The sequence below is a fragment of the Struthio camelus genome, chromosome 3, assembly GCF_040807025.1.
Source record: "Struthio camelus isolate bStrCam1 chromosome 3, bStrCam1.hap1, whole genome shotgun sequence".
NCBI classification, from domain to species: Eukaryota; Metazoa; Chordata; class Aves; order Struthioniformes; family Struthionidae; genus Struthio; species Struthio camelus.
In genome coordinates, this window is record NC_090944.1 from 30145634 (window position 1) to 30165914 (window position 20281).

At 40.7% G+C, this 20281-nt stretch overlaps 1 protein-coding gene and 1 long non-coding RNA gene across 6 annotated transcripts; one reads left to right on the plus strand and one right to left on the minus strand.

Annotated features, from left to right (window-relative positions):
- Window positions 1-3343: 3343 nt before the first annotated feature.
- Window positions 3344-19881, plus strand: ALKAL2 (ALK and LTK ligand 2). 4 transcript variants are annotated; one of them, XM_068937282.1, is made up of 6 exons: window positions 3344-3661; window positions 4670-5007; window positions 7449-7502; window positions 7620-7700; window positions 10166-10231; window positions 19202-19881. In XM_068937282.1, the coding sequence occupies exons 2-5, from the start codon at window positions 4749-4751 to the stop codon at window positions 10228-10230; spliced, it is 459 nt and encodes a 152-aa protein (XP_068793383.1). In that variant the 5' UTR covers window positions 3344-3661; window positions 4670-4748; the 3' UTR covers window position 10231; window positions 19202-19881. The 4 variants fall into 4 exon arrangements, with proteins under 4 accessions (XP_068793383.1, XP_068793384.1, XP_068793386.1 ...); XM_068937283.1 differs by having other exon boundaries at window positions 3348-3661; window positions 4673-5007; XM_068937285.1 differs by having other exon boundaries at window positions 3382-3657; window positions 4673-5007.
- Window positions 6867-17399, minus strand: LOC138066694 (uncharacterized). 2 transcript variants are annotated; one of them, XR_011140074.1, is made up of 6 exons: window positions 17260-17399; window positions 16567-16683; window positions 16344-16431; window positions 15744-15841; window positions 11713-11839; window positions 6867-7465 (listed from the first exon to the last, which is right to left on the minus strand). It is a non-coding gene; the product is annotated as an uncharacterized lncRNA (long non-coding RNA). The 2 variants fall into 2 exon arrangements; XR_011140073.1 differs by lacking the exon at window positions 17260-17399 and having other exon boundaries at window positions 16567-16703.
- Window positions 19882-20281: the final 400 nt, after the last annotated feature.

Consider the following 20281-nt stretch of genomic DNA (forward strand, 5'->3'; position numbering starts at 1 on the left):
GTTTAAAAAAAAAAAGTGAAGATATCTTTAACATTCTAGCATGGCATTAGAGAAAGGAATTGGTGAAAGTTAGTAAAATTGCTACCCAGAAAACAGTGACTACCGTGTGTTAGTTAATGACGCTAGAAATTCCACTTTGGTTTTTGTTCCAAATTCCAAACTTAGTGCCTCTGCTCCATAACCCACCCAGGGAACGCAGTGTGAAGTCTTCACGCATCAGTGAAGTCTGTCCACCCAATACAGCATTCAGTCTTCTTTTTTTTTACTTTGTGCTTGCTTCACATGGTCCTTATTCAGAGGATTAAGATGTTCACTTTAAAAATAGATTTGATTGCCGAGGAGACCACTAACTTGATGTTCTGTAAACATAAGCCAAAAAATCACATCAGGAGTTTTTTTTTAATGAAATCTATCCCTGCAGGACAAGCCAAAATACTCATTATGTTGTAATATCTCTTTGGCTTCCTCATCCAAGATTGTGTTGCTTTTTGAGACTGGGGGCCATATCACCCTCTCCACCTTCTTTCAAGGAACGCAAGAAGAAAGTCTTTCTTTATGTCCATGTGCAGCTGGCTGAGAAGGTGTGTTCATCTGTCATTTCTATCTGAAGGCATCCGAACTTACATCTTGTAAATCCTGGGAGCATGCTTTCTTCAGCATCCAGGCTGCTTAGTGCCATCAAGAGTCAGATGCTTCCCAATATCCAGAAAAGAACTCCAAGCACCTCTGAGCTTTAATGGCAAAACAGTGCACCTACTCACTTCCGAAGCCTCAAGAGTCAGATTGAAGGCGGGCAGAAGTCTTGGAGATCGCAGTTTCACCCATATATATGCAGAGAAGGTGTTTGGTAGTATTTCAGTGGTAAGCACTTAGATAGTTAGTTAAATCTAGCCCTAAGAAAATGTACTTGATAACATGTAATATGCTGGAACATTAAATTATCATCCCAAATCTATCAGTGTAAATTTCAGTTAACTCCACTGAAGACATGGGAGCTAGCATTTATCTGTGTATAAATCAATGTAAACAAATCAAAATAGACCACTGCCTCAGTTTCTGCATGCATAAAAAGACAACAGATTGTGTATTACCTACTTTATAGCTCAGTGAATATTTTCATAGTACTTTGAGTCTACATCTATATTAGTAAATTAAAGAGGAATAACCCTGGACATCTGAATGAAATTGCCTACATCGTCAATTTGTCCTTGGCATGCTTTTGGTTCACGCCAGCTAACGCTTTCCCTAACTCATGCTGGAGTTATTGTTTCCAAAGCGATTAATTTGGAAGAAGTATTACTTATAATTACTTGTAATAATTACTCGCAATAGAAGTAAATAGTGAGAAGTAAATAGTAGAGAAGTAAACAGCAAACTGTCAGATTGTGCAATATCTGTCCAGTTTTCCATCTTTGCTATCTATCTCCTGTCTCGTAGCTATAGTGTTACTATTTGGTATGACTAAATTGCAACTATAACCATACTATGGTTATGCCATGCAAAGTACCATTCTTTCTTACTGATGAACTATCGTTTCATTTTTTTCCCCCAAGTCTCAAGACTAGAAACAAATCACCAAGCCAAAGAGAAACTAGTTTTCTGGACTCCTTTCAAAATTGCTCTTGCTCAATCTTGCCTCTGGATGTCTTTCTTAATCATGCTGTATTGTGTAGCATATCCATATATTTAAAAGTAATAAAATAAGTATTTACAGAAAGACACATATAAAAGGCAAACATAGAGCATGGTGAAATCATCTTTTTTTTTTTCTTCTTCCTTTTGTTTGGAAGCACTTGGAAGCACTTTGGAAGTCAGGAAAACTTATTCCGCGCTGGGTGATTTACAGCTCTTAGTGAGCAGAGGTAACGCGCTCTGCTCGGCAGAAGACGAGGCTCCTTCGAGACGCGCACATGGCCGGCGGCGGCGCGGCCCGCCGCGGGGGGAGGAGCTTCCCTCCACAGCCGAGCCCAGCCGTTGCCCGCAGCCGTTAACGGCCGGCTCCGCGCGCCTCCTGCGGCCGCGGGCAGGGTCCCCCCAGCCAGCCCCCCGCCCGTGCTGGCTCCGCGCCGCTTCCCTCGGCTCGGCTTCGCCAGGGCTCAGTTTCGCCAGCTGCCACTGCGGGTCACTGTTGCTGCTGCCTGAGGAGAGGAGGACGCCGCGCTCTACCTGACTTCTGTAGCTACCAGAGCGGGGCAGAAGGGGCAGCGCTTCCTCAGTCCCCCGACCTCGCTGCGCGGGAGCGGACGTTATCTGCGGGGTGCCTCCTTCCCCGCAAGTTCACGTCCCGTCCCCTCAATCCGTTCGCCTCCCGCTCCGACCCCCGTCTTCTTCTGGGGTTTGGAAAGTACTCTCACCGCTCGATCCAACTTTGTATTTGTCTTTTGAGCTGCCAAGGGAGAGGTTTATACACACAATCAAAGTAAATAGAAAAGTTCAGTTGGATCATGTTTCACCGTGTTTCACTTCGGCTCCAGAAGTTCTGAGGGGCTTAATGGGGAAACGGAGGGGAACTCTGTTCGGGCTGAAAATCTGTGGTTGGGCGGGAGGTGTTGGGTCTTGCAGGACGGCTCTCGCTCTTACAGGGAAGCATAACGCCGCGTGTTTCCAGGAGGCTTTCGCCTCTTCACGTCTCTCCGACGTCCCCCGTGGTAGTCCCCCTTTATTCAGGTGGTCACCGTTTGCGGACCGAGCTGATGACTGACGAGAGTCTGCAGCGCGCTCCTGTCCGTGGCGCTGCCTTCTCCCCGCTTCGCCCTCCTTCCCCCCCCCCCCCCCGGCCGGCTCTACTGGGAGCGTTTCCAGGCAGTGCCGCGCTGAGAGCCCAGGAAGCCGCCTCACCGCTCGGGACTACCCTTGCCAAGAATAAGCGAGAAAGGCGACACGCCCGCCTCTTCCACCCAGACCCTACTCCCGCCACCTCGCTGCGGGCTTCCCGGTCGGGAGCAGCAGAAAATAGCCTCCCTTTTCCCCAGCCGCTCGCCCCCGCCCCAACACCTCCCCTTCCCCGCCGCAGCCAGACCCGAAGTTCCTGGTAAACACGCGGCTTCCCCGCCCGCCCCCGCGGCGCGGCCCCCGGCGAGTGACGGCCCCGGGGCCGGGGACCCGCCTGACGGCGAGCCGCGCCAAGGGCCATGAATATTTCAGAGGCTTCTCAGCGCGTTTCTAATTAAAGGCTCAGGCTAGGCGCTCCCCCCGCTCCCATCTTCCCGCCGCCGCCCCCTCCCACTCCACACACACACACTTGGGACCGTCTCCTTACGTCGGAGAGAGGAGAAGGAGTGACTGAGCCCTGCCCGGGGAGCTGCGCTAAGGGGAGGGACGGGGGGACCGGGGCGGGAGGGAAGGGAGGGCGGGAAGGGGGGGCTTGTGCGGCAGCGACGCTCCCGAGGTTGCCAAGTGGACTTTTATTGTTTTCCACCCACTTCCAAGTCGATACTATCTGCCGTCTCATGTCCATCCTATAGCCTATATAAGCGGCTGCGCTGGGGCTGGAGGAGATGGAGTAGTTTGTGGATACGGCGGGAGCACAGGGACGGGAGGGGGGCGGGCCAGCCGGGGGAAACTTGGACTCCCCGCCGCTTGCGGGCTGCTGCTGGCCGGGAAAAGTCACGGGAGCGACTCCCGCGGGAAGGAGACATCGGATCCCGGGACGCGGAGGCAGGTAACAACGCTGGGAAGGGCCAGCAGCCCTCCTTGCTCCCTCTCCCTCGCCTCATGCCGCCCCGGCGAAGCGGAGCGCTGCGGGCGGCGCTGCGGGGTGGCCCGGCCACGCGAGTGACAGCCGGCGGGCTGTCCCGGGAAAGTCGGCCCGGCAGAGCGGCCACGCGGCGCGCACCCACGCGCGGGGACGCGCTGGGCAGCCGGCTGCGGGGCTGGCCGCCCCGCGGCACTCGCCGGAGCGGGGAGGTGGCGAGCGGCGCCGCTCGGCTCGGGTCCTCTGCGGGCGCGGTGCGGCTGCTCCGCGCAGGGCTGGTTGTGGCTGCCGCGCTCCTTCCCTGAGTTGGGAGCGAGGAAAAAAAAAAAAAAAAGCAAGGAAAAGTAGGAGTCCGAGAGTGGCGTGTGGGGACGGCGGCAACGTGCGAGCCGTGTCACGGCCATGCCCCCAGCCAAGCAGCGCACCTCCTGCCAGGGCGAGATGCGCGGAGCGCCGGCCGTGCCGGGCCGCAGGGCCAGCGTGGGCTCGCTCGGCGCGCAGCCCCGCGCGCTTCTCCGGCAAAAACTTCGGGCGAAGTCGCCGCCTCCCTCCCGCCTCCAGCCCGTCGGCTGCGCTGCGCGGCCGCGGCCGCCTCCCTCCCGCCTCCAGCCCGTCGGCTGCGCTGCGCGGCCGCGGCGGCACGCGCCGCGGGCCCCTCGCCTCGCTGCGCCGCGCCTGAGCGAGGCGCGCCCCCGCCGCCCGCCGAGCGCCCCCGCCTCGCCCGGCGGCGCGGCTGCGCAGCGCGCCGCTGCGCGCGCCCGCCGGGGGCAGCGCGGGGAGCCCGGCCGCGGGGGCCGCTCGAGCTGCGGTGCGCCGGCTGCGCCGCCGGCCCGGGTGACAGACAGCCGGCCGGGGCGCCCGCACCCGCCTTATGTAACTTGAAAAGCGGACGCCGCGCTCGCCTCCTGCAGTCTTTCCGATTGCACCCCCTTGAGGCTCCCCACCTCCAACCCACCCCCACTTTTTCTCTTTCAGCAGGATAGGGGGCCTCCCACAGCCCCCTGTTCACATCCTTCCTTTTCATCTGGTCGTCCGCCCTCCAGGTCAGATTGCAATGAGTGGACTGAGGTCTCCTGGGTTTCTGGGGCTGATGCTCCTAATGCTCTCAGCAGGATACTGCAAAGAGAAAACTGACTCCACAGATTTGAAGGACAGGCAAAGTCTCTTAAATCTGATCATGGAGATCATTCAGGAACTGAAAAGGTACCACCTGGAGAAGGACAGCGGGGTGCAGTACTTCCCCAAACATGACTACACCTTAGACCGAAGGGAAGCGGCTGACTATGGGGGATACCAGGATGAACAGAGAGTTGGTAAGTTGCAATCCATGACTTAGGGGATCTTTTTCTTTCTGTACTGGCTTGGGGAATCAGAAATCACATTAGCTAGTTTTATATCAAGAATTCATCACTCAAAATATCTGCAATTCCCTCTGGTATCAGAAACTCATACAGACCGCAACTTCAGAATAGAAAAACTCCATTCATGCTTCAGTCTCTCTTTCCCTGGTCAAGGGTACTCAAGAGATCTGCCTTTCAGTTGTGCGTTGGCTTTGAATGTACAATATTAATATGTGAAAACAGTGAAATAGGTTGAGATCAGAGAAATCAGGGATGAAATGGTTCTTCCTCCTGGAAGCTTATCTTTTTTTAAATATGCCTCTTTTCTTTCCTGGAAATGATCCTACCAGTAATTCCTCTGCAGGACTATGCTATGCCCTTAGAGTGTTCACATTTAGAAATCTTTCCTGCAGTTCAGCCTTATTAAACTTTTCACCCCCATTTATTAGCCCCTTTTGTACTCTGGCGCTAGCATCTTTGAAACTGAAACACAGTACTCCACTGTCACTCTACAAGCCACGAATATTTTGAATCATTCCTTCAGTCATCATTCTACTCATTTGAATTGCTCTTCTCTAACCTCCAGTGAAAGTCCAGATTTTTTTTGTAAAATTACGTTCAAAATTGTACAGAGCAGTCCAGAAACAGTCATACTGAGCACCATGATGAAGGAGAGTTAAAGCTGTTTTATAACGTACTTCTGTGCATCCAGCTGAAAGTTGATTTGGCTTCTCCTGCTGCCATGTCTAATTTACTGTTCAGTGTCACTCCCAAACGCCCTCAGCATCACTGCTGCTAAGCTTACACCTCCTACTAGAAATGACTTTCTGAATATTGTCCAACAGATACCTATTCACTTTTTTCCAAACTAGCTTTCAGTTTGCTATTTTGCTATTTATGTTCTCACTCATTCAAAAATCGCAATGATCAGCAGTTGTTGGTGATTGTCACCAAAACGTTACTTCCGCATCTGGAAGATTAATGAATATATAAAGGAAGACTTTTGCTCTACTTAAGACCAGTACACTGGGAACATTTTGTTTTATAAATGTGAAAAAGTTAAGAGGCCAGACTGGCAGCGAACTCTAACCTGTACAATTCTTATGTCTCAACTTGTAATTTGGGCAGAGTTGGCTATCCTACACCTAAAAACTGGTGTGAAAAATCTGGCTTTTGCTGATCCATTTGTCTATGTGACTATAAAAACCACTTGACAGTAGGTTAGTTGGTAGTGGTGTCATTGACTCCTAAACAGGATTTTTCATTCTGTTGTTATAAGCGAATTATTGCCAGCAGCTCTGAAAAGGTTCCTTTTCAGCTCTACAGCTTAGAGTCCTTCATTTCAGTTTAGGTATCATTTTCCCAGTGAGTCTGTCCCCTGGGAAATTCCTCAGTGAAGCATGCGAGTTTTTAATGCTCTTCATGACATAATTAGGTCAAATATGATAAGGTCAATTTTACTTACACTCCCTAAAGTTAGAAGTAAATGAAGAATGACTTTCGAGAAGTGTCTAACCTCACAAGTCAATCAGATCTGGATGGAAATGTTCTCTACTTTATATCTGATAAGAAGTGCCAGGGGAATGAAAAAGGCTGCTCAGGCATTTGTGGCCAAATAAAGCACCATGTAGTGTATCATACACAATCAGCACTAAGCTATCAACATAGAGTTTGTAATGGAGAGCAATCAAAGATAGCTGTAAATCAGGAAGACACAAGCAAGGGTTAGGGCTAAAATGGATTTCAGTAAACCAGTTTCATTTTGCCATCTGCTGAACACAAAACACAAGGCAGTAAACCACAAACATACGGAGCCAGAAGAGAGCAATTTGCTTTGGATCATTTCCTGTGAATTTTATTTACTGCTAGAAGAAAAAGAAAAAAAAAAGATTCCTGTAAGTAGATCAATCCAGCTTCATGATTACAGCAGGACAGTACTTGTACAAACACACTTCTGACAAAATAGCGGATACATTCACAAAACAGAATCAGAAGAGAAGCCAGGAAACCAAATTTAAATACATCTTTGGATCTTTACTGTTAGTGGAATATGCAATTTCCGAGCAACTGTGAACTAAATTTTCTTAAAGAATTTAAATTTAGATCAGGTGATAACGCAAACCATAAAGAACTAAAATCTGACTCTTAGTTGTCGACGGCATTAATAACTGCACACTTAACAGACGTATGTTTCATCATCGCAGTGCTCTGCAGTACTGTTTATAGTGGCTTCACATGTAAAACTAAAGTTTGCAAGTTGGTCCACGGTACACAAGTGAGTTTTGATCTTGGTGTGTGTTAAAATACAGCAGTGTTGTTTGCTCATCAGAGTTTATTCCCTTCTCCTTCATAGTATATTTGGCAAACATAGTTCTAGTGTAGCCCAGTGAATATTCTTTTTTTCTGTCCAATAGAAATAGTTCCCAGAGATCTGAGGATGAAAGACAAGTTTTTGAAGCATTTAACAGGTATGTTACTTTTGCATTTGTATCCATTGTTTCATCTGCAAACTGTAGGCTGCACTACACTTCCAATAGTTCCTGTGAGCTGTGCTGATTCATAATTTATTTTTCTTCATGTTTCAGGTCCTCTCTACTTCAGCCCAAAATGTAGTAAACACTTTCATCGACTTTATCACAATACAAGGGACTGCACCATCCCAGCATGTAAGTGCCAAAAGCTGAGGTTAGCTTTCATAAAACATCAAAAACCTCCTAAATATAATAGCTCTATGGAATACCAGGTTCATGATACCATGCTAGACTATGTTTCTTGCAGTGAAGTCTGGAGTGCTCTGAAAGGCACTTACTGGGCTTTAGAGCATGCTTGCTGGGATAGTATTACCATTAGAGTTTGGAAAGCAGAAACACAACTTCAATGCAAATATACTGCGTAGAATGACTGTAAACACTGCTTCCTTAGATACTTACGCATAGGTCTGTTCAGTTCCAAATCAAAGGTGTTTATTTTGCATAGGAACATACAACTCCTCTCCCAAACCTCTCATACTAAAGTAGACTAAAAACAGAATCAGAAAGCCAGGTAGGACTACTCCTTCTTATGAATTATCTTATGTAGAACATATCTTACAGCCGTTTTATATTTTGGCAAGTCAGTGCCAAAATAGTGATCTTCCATGTAAACCTTTGCAACCTTTGTCTTCAGTGAAATACGTAAGTATAACTTACTAACACTTAGTAAACAAACCAGCAGATGGACACAAATTACAATATATCAGCAGTGTTGGCAGCACAGAGAATTAAAAAAAAAAAATCAGAAATTGACATTTATCAGTCAGTAGATATGACTCCAAATTGACGCAGAGGCGAAGAAGATGCTATTTTAGTACAGCCTTTTTAGAATGGAAGAGTACTTTATTTTACTTCTCTAAGGTTAACCAGTTGGGTCAGTAGCAGTAGCAGAGCTGGGATTAGAATCAAGAGTTTCAGATTCAAAGTTTCAAGTATTAATAAATATTTCAGCCCAATGTATTTTAAAGGCATATTTGTTAAGAATTGCAGAGTTTCTTCCTATTTATACGGATTCAGATTAGGATCATTTTGAAAAGATATCAGGCTACTTAAAATTGATAAAGAATTATAGATAATGACTAACCAGGTCATGTTCAGTTTACATTGATTATAAGAATGGAGTTGTTAATAACTAGTCTGTTTTAGACAAACACATGGTCATATTACATTTTCCATAAGGGCCACATCACAAACATCATTTGACTCAGCACTAACTGTGAAGCTAAAGACGAGGTGGCCTGAAAGTCGGAATTGGCCTTTTCCTCCTGACAGGTGAAATACCCACTGACAAAGTTTTCTGGGTAATGGAACCTAACTTGTATAAATGGCAATTATAGCATATCTAAGTTGTGAGTTAGGGGTCGTTAACACTGAATCTCTAGGAAAGATTAGATGTAGTTACTCATTAATGAAATAATACCAAGCAAAAATTAACATCACTGGGCTAGTCTTGCTAGGATCTTAAAACAACTTTCTTGTAGGAACATGAAGTAAACAACCTCTTGTAATTCCTCAAGTACAGTATCATGTTACTTTTGATAATATTCTGATTTTAGGTCAATACTTACCTATTCAGTCTACGTAGTCACTGAAAGGCAAATCAACACAGAAAAAGTGCCTATGATGCTGCAACAAGGTGGTAGCTAGTATAAAAGTATTTTGTGGGCATACTTTCTAGTGCTTTGTGTAGCACAGTGCATTGACACAGTCACTAACTTAGTCTACTGTCTGTCCATGGCCAGCTTTCACATAATTTGCTCTCAGGAAAAAAAAAAAAACAAACAAACTTGATTAGTTTTGTACCTTTGTATCAGTCCTGTTAATTGCTACAGAACTCCCTACTGTGAAGGCACCAAAAAGCAGAAGGTGCCTAACATCAGAAATATTAACAATAGGAATACTGTGGGAAAACAACCTAACTAGTTTTAAGATCAAACTTGATACCATTATGAATGAGTTTATATGATATGGCTCCTTACTGTAGCTAGGGGCTGGACTTAATGTTCCTGTGATTATATAGAGAATATCAAAAAGATAGGTGAAATCATTCTACACTGGTATAAGAGAATGCATACGTTACGTTTCTATCAACCAGAGACCTTATTCATCTAATATATTAGTTCTTCTAGGAGGAATATATATTGGAAAGTCACGTTATTTTTTATTACGTTGTTAGATTTATTCACTGAGGACTGAATTTTAAAGGTGGATGAGCAGTACATTTTCTTTCCCTAATGCGGAAATACTGTGGACACATGTTTAGATCCCACATCTGAGTACAGGCACAGATACATAAATTTTCATATATACATACACGTGGACAACCTCTAAGCACATTCATGTTATTTATCTATAGCTATTAAGTATGCACAAATCAGGTGCATGTAGTTGTACGTACCAATTCGACAAGGCTCACAGTTACATAACTCCTGCACACTAAATTTCTAGGTTTGAGGAGCAGATTTCTACCCTGTTGCAAACTAAGGTGTTGATTAAAGTTTATTATGGCAATAATTTGCACACCTTGAACAATTTTGATTTTTAAAAACAAAACTGGTTACTTTAAAAGCGTCTATACCTGTGGTGTTTTTTCATGACAGACTATAAAAGATGTGCCAGGCTTCTTACTCGGTTGGCAGTTAGTCCAGTGTGCATGGAAGGATAAGGTAAGCTTTTTGATAACGCTAGAAGCATTCTACAGCACAGTAAAACTGTGGATTTTGCATTTCAAACATGAAATTTCATGGGAGTATAATGACAATTGCTCTTTGACTAAGGTATTCCTCTTTCAGAGTACTTGACATAACTGTCTTAATTTGGCAAAATATTGGCCATAAATAAAGGATACCCCCTTCTGGAATCATTTATATAAAAATCTATGTGCATCAGCTGTGAATTATTCACAGCAGGACGTAGTTAGCAGATTGTGAATTTGTTGTTATAGAACAAAGCACAACAGCTGTAGCTGATTGAGTTGACTCAGTATACAGTTGAGTATATTGGCAATGGCAGCCCTTTAAGTGTGCAGCTGTAGATTTATGGTGTACGTTTTAATATGAATTAATATATACATAACTATACACATGAAAGCTTTGTAAATGCAGATAAGTTAAAGATGCTTTTATAATAATTCAATTAAAATATATTAGTAACATTGATCAAGTAACTTTATGCTACTCGGATTTCCTGGGATACACTCTGTTCCTCTTTTATGTCAATCGGTTATATCCTTCTCTTCAGCCTAGATGCACCTCTTTAATTGCTAGACATGCTTTGGGAATTTCAGGGTGCATCAAAACAAAAAAAAAAAAAAAAGGACTTCCAAGTTATCTGTACTTCTACAGAACTGACACATAAGAACACAAAAGGACGAATTCAGATCCTATTCTTCTCAACCTTTACCTAAGACAAAAATGTGACCTCTGATAAAGTGATAAATAATAACCCAGAGTGATTTGTCCATAACAAATGCTGTCAAATCAATATGTTTTAACTCTATGACAACTCTAATAAAATAACGTATCTTGTGGAGAGTCAGTGAGGAAGAGCAGTAAATGCTATGCGTCTTAGTTTATTTTAAAGTGCCTACACTTTATTTTAAAGTGCCTACACTATTTTGCATAGCATTCTCACAAGCAAGCTAGGGAAACATGTTCACGATGTATGTAAAAATGGTTGGAACAAAAATTCAAGTAAGTTATTAGCACTTCGCAGTCAAACTGGGAGAATGTTTTGAGCAGAGTCACGCAGAGATATGTTATAGGTCTGATATTGTTCAATATTATCATCAATAACTCGGGTGACAGAAGAGATTACACTCTATTTATGGATGAAAGTGGTGTAGGAGAGGCAGCCATGAGAGTATAATACTGGAATTGAATATTGAAATTGAAAATAATCTTGAAAAATTAGTTGAATAGTCCAAAAATAGGATGCAATTTAAGGGAAAGAGCAGAATTCTGGAGTCATGCAGGAATAACCAACTGCAGCAATATAGGGCAATTTGTGAACGGCTAGATAGGTAAAAGTTGTGTAGAAAACGTACAGGTAGTAGTGGATCACAAGCTACATACACATAAATCAACCACATCACGCTTGGAAAAAAGGCAAATAACATACTGGAATATGTAAACAGAAGTATAAATACCTGAAACAATTCTTTCACTGTTTCTGGTAAGGCCTCAGCTGGAATACTGTTCAGGGCACCACACTTGAAGAAAGATGGGTGCTTCTTGGTGAGAGTCCAGAGGAGAGCAACATGGGTGATCAAAGATCTAGAAAACATAGATTGTTTAAAAAAAAAAAAAAAAAAAGGGAACTGGGATTATTTAGTCTAAGGAAAAGATGACTGAGGGAAAACATGATGGAGTTATTCAATTTCATAAAAAGTGGCTACAAACCATTCTCTATGTATAAGACGCAACGTGTTTAAACCTGCAGCCAAGAAGATTTCAGCTAGACATTAGGAAAGACTTTTCCAATGGCAAGGACAGAGAAATATATTAAATCATTATACGTAATTCAGCATTCTGACTTTATGTAAGCTCTTCAACAGTCTTTTAAAGGCATTTTCTGTCTTTCTGACTTCCTATCTGTTTTCATTTTCACATAAAGAAGGCAGCATAGAAAAAACTATCCCAGCTTCCACACAGGTGTTTCTAAAGTCCAATCACTGTCCATGTTACTTGACACCTTAACCTGAAACGTGCAGCCACAAAGAGGAATCTTTTATCCATACCTTGTGTGTTCAGGGATGGAATCATGGAAGCAATTGTATACAGTACTAATATAAATAAAACTTAGGAGATAGCTAACTCCTTTGATCTCACTAGGAGAAATTCCAGTGATTCAACCTCTGAATTGTAAAATCCAGAAAGCAAGGAACAGGTGAACTATTCTCCTTGATATTCACCTGCAAAAGGTAGGTGAATAGTGTTATTATCAATGCTAATAAGCAGATATATCAGAGTAGGGAATTCTTTTCTTCCTTCCCTTAGAAAGTTCACACATCCTATCATGAACACACAAACTCATAATATGCAGGAACAGTAAGTACAGTAGCTCTAATCTCAAGCTGTGAGTCTACTGAAAAAAAGAAATACATCCCTATTTTGCTAAACAGCCCCTTTGCTCGACTAAAAGGCATGTTTGGATGGAAGTAACGTTCCACTTCTGTTATCTTCCACACAGACATAAATAAATCAGTAATAGTACCAGTACTCCTGACTGACCTGTATTAATAGAAAGAAAGCCTATTCGCCACCACAGATGCCTTGAGATCCATGGGTGTCCTCATAAAACTAAGGGTCTTTCCTTCTCAAAGCTCTTCCACCTCATCAGTTCACTTTGTGTGGGTAAAGCATCTCTCTCAGAAAAGTATAACGCAGGCTTTATTTGCTTTCCTCATTTCATGGATTGAGCTACAGACAAACGGGTTCCTTTTACTCCACAGAGTGGATAATTATTATTAATCCAGACTTTCTAAGTGTTCTCAAGAAATTTCACAATTTTCAACACAGTATCATGTATACATAGGAAGACAAGATTTCAAAGCAATGCTTCTTACTTAAGATACTTTTCTAATGTAAGCATAGTTTATCTGTAGCCTGACAACATGTAGACATTTCTGGTCTCTGCCATAAGGCTACTAGTTAGTATTGATTCTAAAACTCATAACTCCTGAATCTTAGATAACAAAATAATTTTATGTGACATTACTCCACAAAAGTTGAAGTTGACATATAGTCTCCTGTTTTATTTATAATTAAAATTGTAGTCTATTTGTAGTCTATATGACTAAGTTTATATTAACTATAGAGACAAAAGTATATTTTGAAAAATTGTTCTAAACTATGACATGTTTCATATTCTTTTTCTACTCTTTCTCCAATCTTATACTGTAACTTTAAAAAATGCTCTTTCAAGCTAAATTCTTAATGAGGATATAATTCAAGAATTTTTCATGGGGAAAAACCCGGAAGATTTGTGCTTTTTTTCTTATTTATCATTTAAGTGCTAAGTTATTGCCCAGGAAATAGGTTAAGTATTTAAAAATAAAGAATCATAAATCCATGTTGCTTTGATTTAACAAAACTCTTAAGCCTATGCTTATTTTAAGCTCAGGGTAAATACACTACCGAACTGGAGTCTAAATATCAGCCAAAAAAGATAAAGAATAAAAATTTAGGTTATACTTGAGATTTACTGCATATTTTTCTTCCAAATGTATCCACAGATATAAGGTTCAGAATAAATAATACACCTTCTTTCAAAAATTGAAGATGATTTCCCTTTTCTTGGTAGTTATTTTTATCTTACATTCAGATATTTAGACACATTCATTTTTATACTTAATCATCTGTTGTTAAGAATTAAGGTGAGAGTCTAGACCAATCAGTGATCTGATCCAGTATGCAAACTCATCTATTCTAACCTAGTAAAATAGTAACATTCTTAATTGTCCATGCCTGCATTTTTATTTCAAAAAATTAGAATTCCTGTTTTGCTCAGTAGCTGAAACTTATTTCATTGTAAGCTCATGACTGGGCTATAGATGAATTAATGCTTTTGATACTTTGGCAAGCCCACAGTTATCTTTGTGTATTTTTAAAATCCACAGACAACTGTCCATGTTTAGAGATCAGTTTTAGAAGAAAAGAAATATTAGATTTGGGTTTGGCTTGTATTTAAAATGTATTTTGGATTATCAAAGCTTTGAAGCACGCAGAAAATGTTGAAACGATGCTAAGATCAAACAAGACAGGAAAACAGGAATTAGGCATCTATTAGTATCATAGTACATAAGTGATTTGTGTGTGCATGCGTGTGTACGCACGCATATTATCTTCTTAAACGAAGATGAGCATTCACTGCCAAACCAGTTCAGTTGAGCGAGATGACTGCAGTTCTTAAACTCAACTTTTAGTTCTTCCTACTCAAAACTACAAAAACAAATCTTCAAAAATAGGACTTACGACTGTGAAAAGGTTTCACCACACCCTGAAAAAGAACATGCTACTCCCTTCTGTTCCTAACTCAGCTATAGGTTCTACTAATTTTTAAAAATTTCTCATTAAGCTTAGAGATAATAGCCAAAATTTTAATTAGTTGAGATATGTTCATGTCCTCCCATCAAGTCAAGGTTCTCCCTGCACGCCCATGATTGATATCCACTGCTCATGGAAACAAGGTTTCATAGGAAGCACTTGGTTAGCACACAAGATAATTCAGTCAGGGGATACGCATCCAACACAAATTTAAACCTACTTATGGGATCAGAAGTTAAGATTCTTCAGGGAAGAGTCACCCATTTTACAATGTGTCTGTGGAGCGTTCACTTTCTAATTTATCCTATGCATACATAACTGGTCTCCATCTCCAGATTCCTTTCCAGAGCATCTTTGCTTCACATTTTGACAGACCCAAAGACATAAGCAATGCAAAGGCTCAGTTACTGCCGGTTTACCTGTTCACATTGCATGAGGGAAGCCAGAGCAGCATCTCTTTATAATCATATCACTCATGGTCCTTTTCTTCATTGGCAATTCCACGCTGTGATCCCTGCTTGGGATCACATCTCTAATATTTTTTATTCTGTAACACCTTTTCCTTCTTGTGTTCCCATGGCTATGCCAGAGTTCTGTCCTCTACTCTCCTTCTTTGTTCTGTCTTTCAGCTTCATTTTTCTCCCAGTTCCTTCAAAGTTCTCCTTTCTGTGTTCCAACCCATGCAGATACATCCAACACACATTATATTGTCCATATGTACAGTGATTAAAAAAAAATGTCAGAGAGACAGTTTCTAAAGTCTTCACCTACGGTTCACAGTTATGATATTATGCAATATGACAGGCAAATCTGAGGAAGAAATTCTGGCCTCTCTGACAGCATTTGTCATAATTACTTTGGCTTTCAGCAGATCCAAATTTTACCATTTCTCTTTGAAAACTGGAGGTGCTACTGTTGGTGCTCTCCCTTTTCCATCACCTGTTAAGTGTTTGTTAGAAACCAACAGTGTTCTCACAAACTATCCTTAAAGCTTCCTTTCCCATAAGGATTAGTTCAAGGAGTAATGACTGCAATATCACATATGAAAGCTTGTAGCTTTGCCACTGTAGTTTAATTTATATATTTCTGCTTTGAAGATTTCTTTTAATTACTTTGCTGACAAAGTACTTACCTTTATGAATTTCACACGTGTATTTTTAACATTTCTGTTGGAAGTTTCTACAGTTATTTCAAATGAACAAGACTTGGAGACTAGTAACGCAATCAAGTCTAGAAAAATATATATACAAAATTAGGGCAATTAGTCTTGGGCTATCGTGAGAGAAGGAGTTTTAATATTAAAAGTATATGAAAATCTATCACTTTTCTTATTCCTAGACAAGCAGATATAATTAGCAATATTTAAAGCAAAAGAGCAATAGAACCAATATTTCTTGCTTAAGATGCAAAATACATGATAGGACAAGAATAAATATAAATAAATATGGAGGTCAGAGATTCTTTATAGAATTTCTAACAAAAAGCTAAAACACACTGATAACTGATATTTCCTTTGGAATCCAGAAGTCTGTGTAAATTCTAAATAACTTTTAAGATGTATTAAAGTTAACAAACCATACGATAAATTTCCTTAATTGTTCTCTCTCTTACACAGTTTCTTATTCAAAGTAATACTGAATGGACTCAAGCAGTGTTAGCCACTTCCATTTCAAGAAAACAAGTGAAGTTGAATTAAGATGTGGGATTTGCATATTATTCAGCGAAAACTGACCTTTGTTCCTAGAAAGTATAGCCTGATCCATCATATGCAACTCCCAGAACATAGTCAGTTCTCTCCCGTCGGTGACAAAAAGTAGTTCCTAAGGGACACAATTTAGACTTTATAACCACCATTGCTTCAAATTGGATATGTAGCCAGAGTACATTCTGAGTTACTGGTGCGGCATAATCCAGCTTTGTGAATAGGCAATTCTGAGTACCACAATTTTACTTACTAGTGGATCTCTATGGATTGCATCAGACACAGCTTCAACAGCTTTATGATCTCCAATACGTGGATCTCTGTGATTCAGTGCTCGTTTTAGAGCAGACTTCTATCTGGGCATTCACAGCTGGGGAAGGAAAAGGAATTTCTGACGTTAGCACATGGAAATACTGCTACAGAATTCTACTGGCAGAGTAGTTTAAAGGTTATGTGGACATTTAAAACATTAAACTCCTCTCTTATACAGAATTGCTCTTTCCCAATGCTTATGTCCACCATCACTCACAGATAATGACTAGAATCAAATTTCGAAAACTGTAATATGCCTTTACAATATTTTTCATTTGTGCTTTTAAAAATCAAAACAATTGTAAGGTTGTAGGGGGGTTTAATTATCATCGCTGGTTGTTTTTTTCACACTAGAAAGGCAATGTAAGGAACAGAATGGAAGAAGAGAAAGGGCTTGTATGGCTGCCAATATTCCCAATAGATATTGCAGTCAAATACTATTCTTACTGGAGATCCCGAATGCTATTTGTCGTCCTTCAGCTAAGTTGCAGTCTAATTTTCCTAGATTTGAGGTATGTAGCCCAAACTACACGAAATAAAGAATACTGCAACAATAGTCTGTTTAATGCTACCAGTGTTGGGCTTTTCCATGGGCTTCTGGAAAACGTAGAGGATTTAGGAAACTGCAACTCACCCAAGCGCTGAGAACCTAAGATCCACAACTTCTGATCAGATGTCCATACAAAAGCAGGTACAGATGAAATAACAAAGGTGCATTCTATGCACGAACGTGACCATTTCGTTTTTCAAACTCAGTGAGCTGCATATTTTCATTAGTAATGAAAAACCTGTTTATTAAATTCTCAGTGTACAACTTGACAGTTGTATCACACTGTAATCAGATTAAAAGCATATTAATTTGTTTATAAACATCACTTTTTGGCTTAAATAGAGCGCAGTACGGATATACACCCAGAAAATAAGCTAGATGAAAAAAAAAAGAGAACTTATTTCAGTTTCTATTCTAAGGAAAGAAGTTAAAAAAAAAAAAAAAAAAACGCATTTGTCCTATCTGCAAAGCCAGAACAAAACTAAACTACATTAAGCTTTTCTGTAGCATTATTCCGTTACATTATTACATCTTCATAAAGGTTTTATAAACATTATAAAACTAAAAATATGTTTAACTAGAATACTACTAACAAGTAGTTCTGTATGGACCAATAGGTTGATTTCCAATGGATTACATCAACTCTGGGTGACTTTGCATTCAAATCATTCTATTACAGATTACACTTAAGCAGTAGAAAATTCAGAGAAATTCAAAATATCAGACAATTCACACTGATCATGGCAGAGCCAAATACATGTGTTCAGACATACAATATAAAAGTTTTAACTTTGGAAAATGACCAAATGAGAACTCTAGTTACGCTGCTTTGTATCTCCCACATGGACTTATGGTATCCATGATACGAAAGTATAATACCATATGCTACCATGATAGAACAAGATCCCTTTGAGTCTATTCTCTTGTAAGCACACTCTCTCTCATATGCACAATTTCTGTTGCCTAATGAGAATCAAGTTGGTGCTGCATTTTTTCTTTCAATTAGGGCATCAGCAGGTTGTCATCTCTACCTGGTTTCATTTGTTTCCAAGACTTGAAGCTTTTGATATTCATGTCTGGAAAACATGGTGGCGGAAAACGTGGATAATAAGCTCAGAAGTTACTGGATAGACGATGGACTTCTGGATATATAGACACACATATAAAGCTAATTACATTTTCTCAGAGAAGCAGGCTTAAAAAGGATGTACGGGGAAAAAAGGTTGAGGTAACCTTCACCACTCAACCACTTTTGAATTAACCTTTCCAACTGTTAGAAAGTACCTGTTTTAAGTGAGCTGGAAGCCTATAATTTCATGTTACTGACTTGGATACCAGTCATAGAAGAGGCTTTGATTTGATTCCAAGAAAAGGTTCTGGGTAGAGTTAATAGAATTGGCAGCAAATTCAACCACTGCAGCTCCTACTCTGCTTGTGTTGCCTCACTATTTGCAGGTCCCATGGTTAAGATTTCTATTACTGAATCTTAGAAAGTTGCTTCTATTTGCTTCTTGTTTATGAGTCCAAGTTTCTTCACTGATGGGACCAACAAAACACTGAATCCTTTCTAGACCCTTCAAATCTGACCTTGACAGATTTACATTACTGGACATTGTATCAGCTTCTTCTTGATATCAAGACATTAAGACAGAAATTTGCAATCTGTTAATACTATCCTTGATGTTTATTCACATTCTGATCTCACTGCTGCAGTCACAGGAACATGCTAAACTGATCTACGAACACACGTTGAATTGGTAAAATGCCAGTTTTCCAAATCTCCTCTACCTAAAATGAAACATCACAAAGAAGGATGATTTCCAACCTCTGACCTATACACTAAATTAATAGGCTGATATGACCTGAACTAAACCAAGAACGTGCTTTTGGATCTTTACAAAATTATTACTAAATTCTCCAGTTTTATTTACTAACTATATTCAATATGATAAATGCATTTTTAAACACTTGCGTGCGAGTATAAAAAGGATGAAAGGCAATTTTCTTCTTTCTTTCAATCCACCAGATGTTATTACCATGAAAAGAAACACCAAGAACCAAGAGAAGTGCCTTGGAAACCAACAGGGAAATAGAACTTATTACCTTTATAACATATTCCATTGTGAACAAGAGATTTATTTTTGCAGATTGACAGACTACTTCCCATAATTCTTTTAACATGCGTTTTGTATGCTGTCAACAGTTTGCAGAATGACATTCTTTACAGTAGTATAACTGCCAGTAGTACTTAATGCTCCATACTTAAAAAACACACTCTACAACTGATGTATAATGCTGCCAAAAATTACATAAACACGAACACTTCACCAAGAAAATTGATGTTCTGTTGCTTAATTCTGAGGTTTTAAGGAATGTTTGTTTGTATATCTAGAACTACTAAAGATTTGCTCCACAGTAGTTGTGGTCACTTGATATTCTTCATGCTTATGCAATTTTTTAAAAGTTTGGTTAAAACAGACTTGCATTGGGGTCACATTGTACCCTAGGAGTACAAATTGCATGACAAACAAACATAATTCCAAGTAAACATATTTTTGGGGACAGTGGAGCATGGATTTTGTACACACAATAAAGCTGCCATTAATCTACTTTATATAATAAATGTATAAAACATTCCAGCTAATGTGCAATATGTAAATACTGTAAATAGCAAATATAAGTAATAAAGTGTTTGGTATTAAGTTATCCTCAGTGTGTTTTCTTTTCACCCCTTACAATCCAGAATTTGATAAATTGGAAGCTGTTTTCAGGTACTTACTGTAATTTATCCATACTTAAACCTTTTGCCAATGAGCATTTGCTAGGACAAAGGAAAAAAAAAGTATATACCCCTCAGAGAAGTCCAGTAGTTTGGACACTCTCTATGGATTTGTGAGTACAGCCAGATCTGTGTTCCAGTCTCCAGAAGTGCCCAGACTACAGGGCTGCTCCAGTTACGTACAGATTTCTAAATGTGAATTTTTTCTGGCAAAATTTTGTCAGAAAATCCATATTCTATTCATGATATTGTAAAGTGATATAATCAATAAATGTCCAACAAGATATTGTAGTACAAGAACTTTGGAGTAAGTCTTCGCTAACTCCT

Bases quoted from the DNA above. Each gene is read 5' to 3' on its own strand.
- ALKAL2 (XM_068937282.1), top strand. From the start codon at position 4,749: ATGAGTGGACTGAGGTCTCCTGGGTTTCTGGGGCTGATGCTCCTAATG. The intron at 7,503-7,619 runs GTATGTTACTTT...TTCATGTTTCAG, and splicing joins GTTTTTGAAGCATTTAACAG to GTCCTCTCTACTTCAGCCCA. The intron at 7,701-10,165 runs GTAAGTGCCAAA...TTTTCATGACAG, and splicing joins GGACTGCACCATCCCAGCAT to ACTATAAAAGATGTGCCAGG.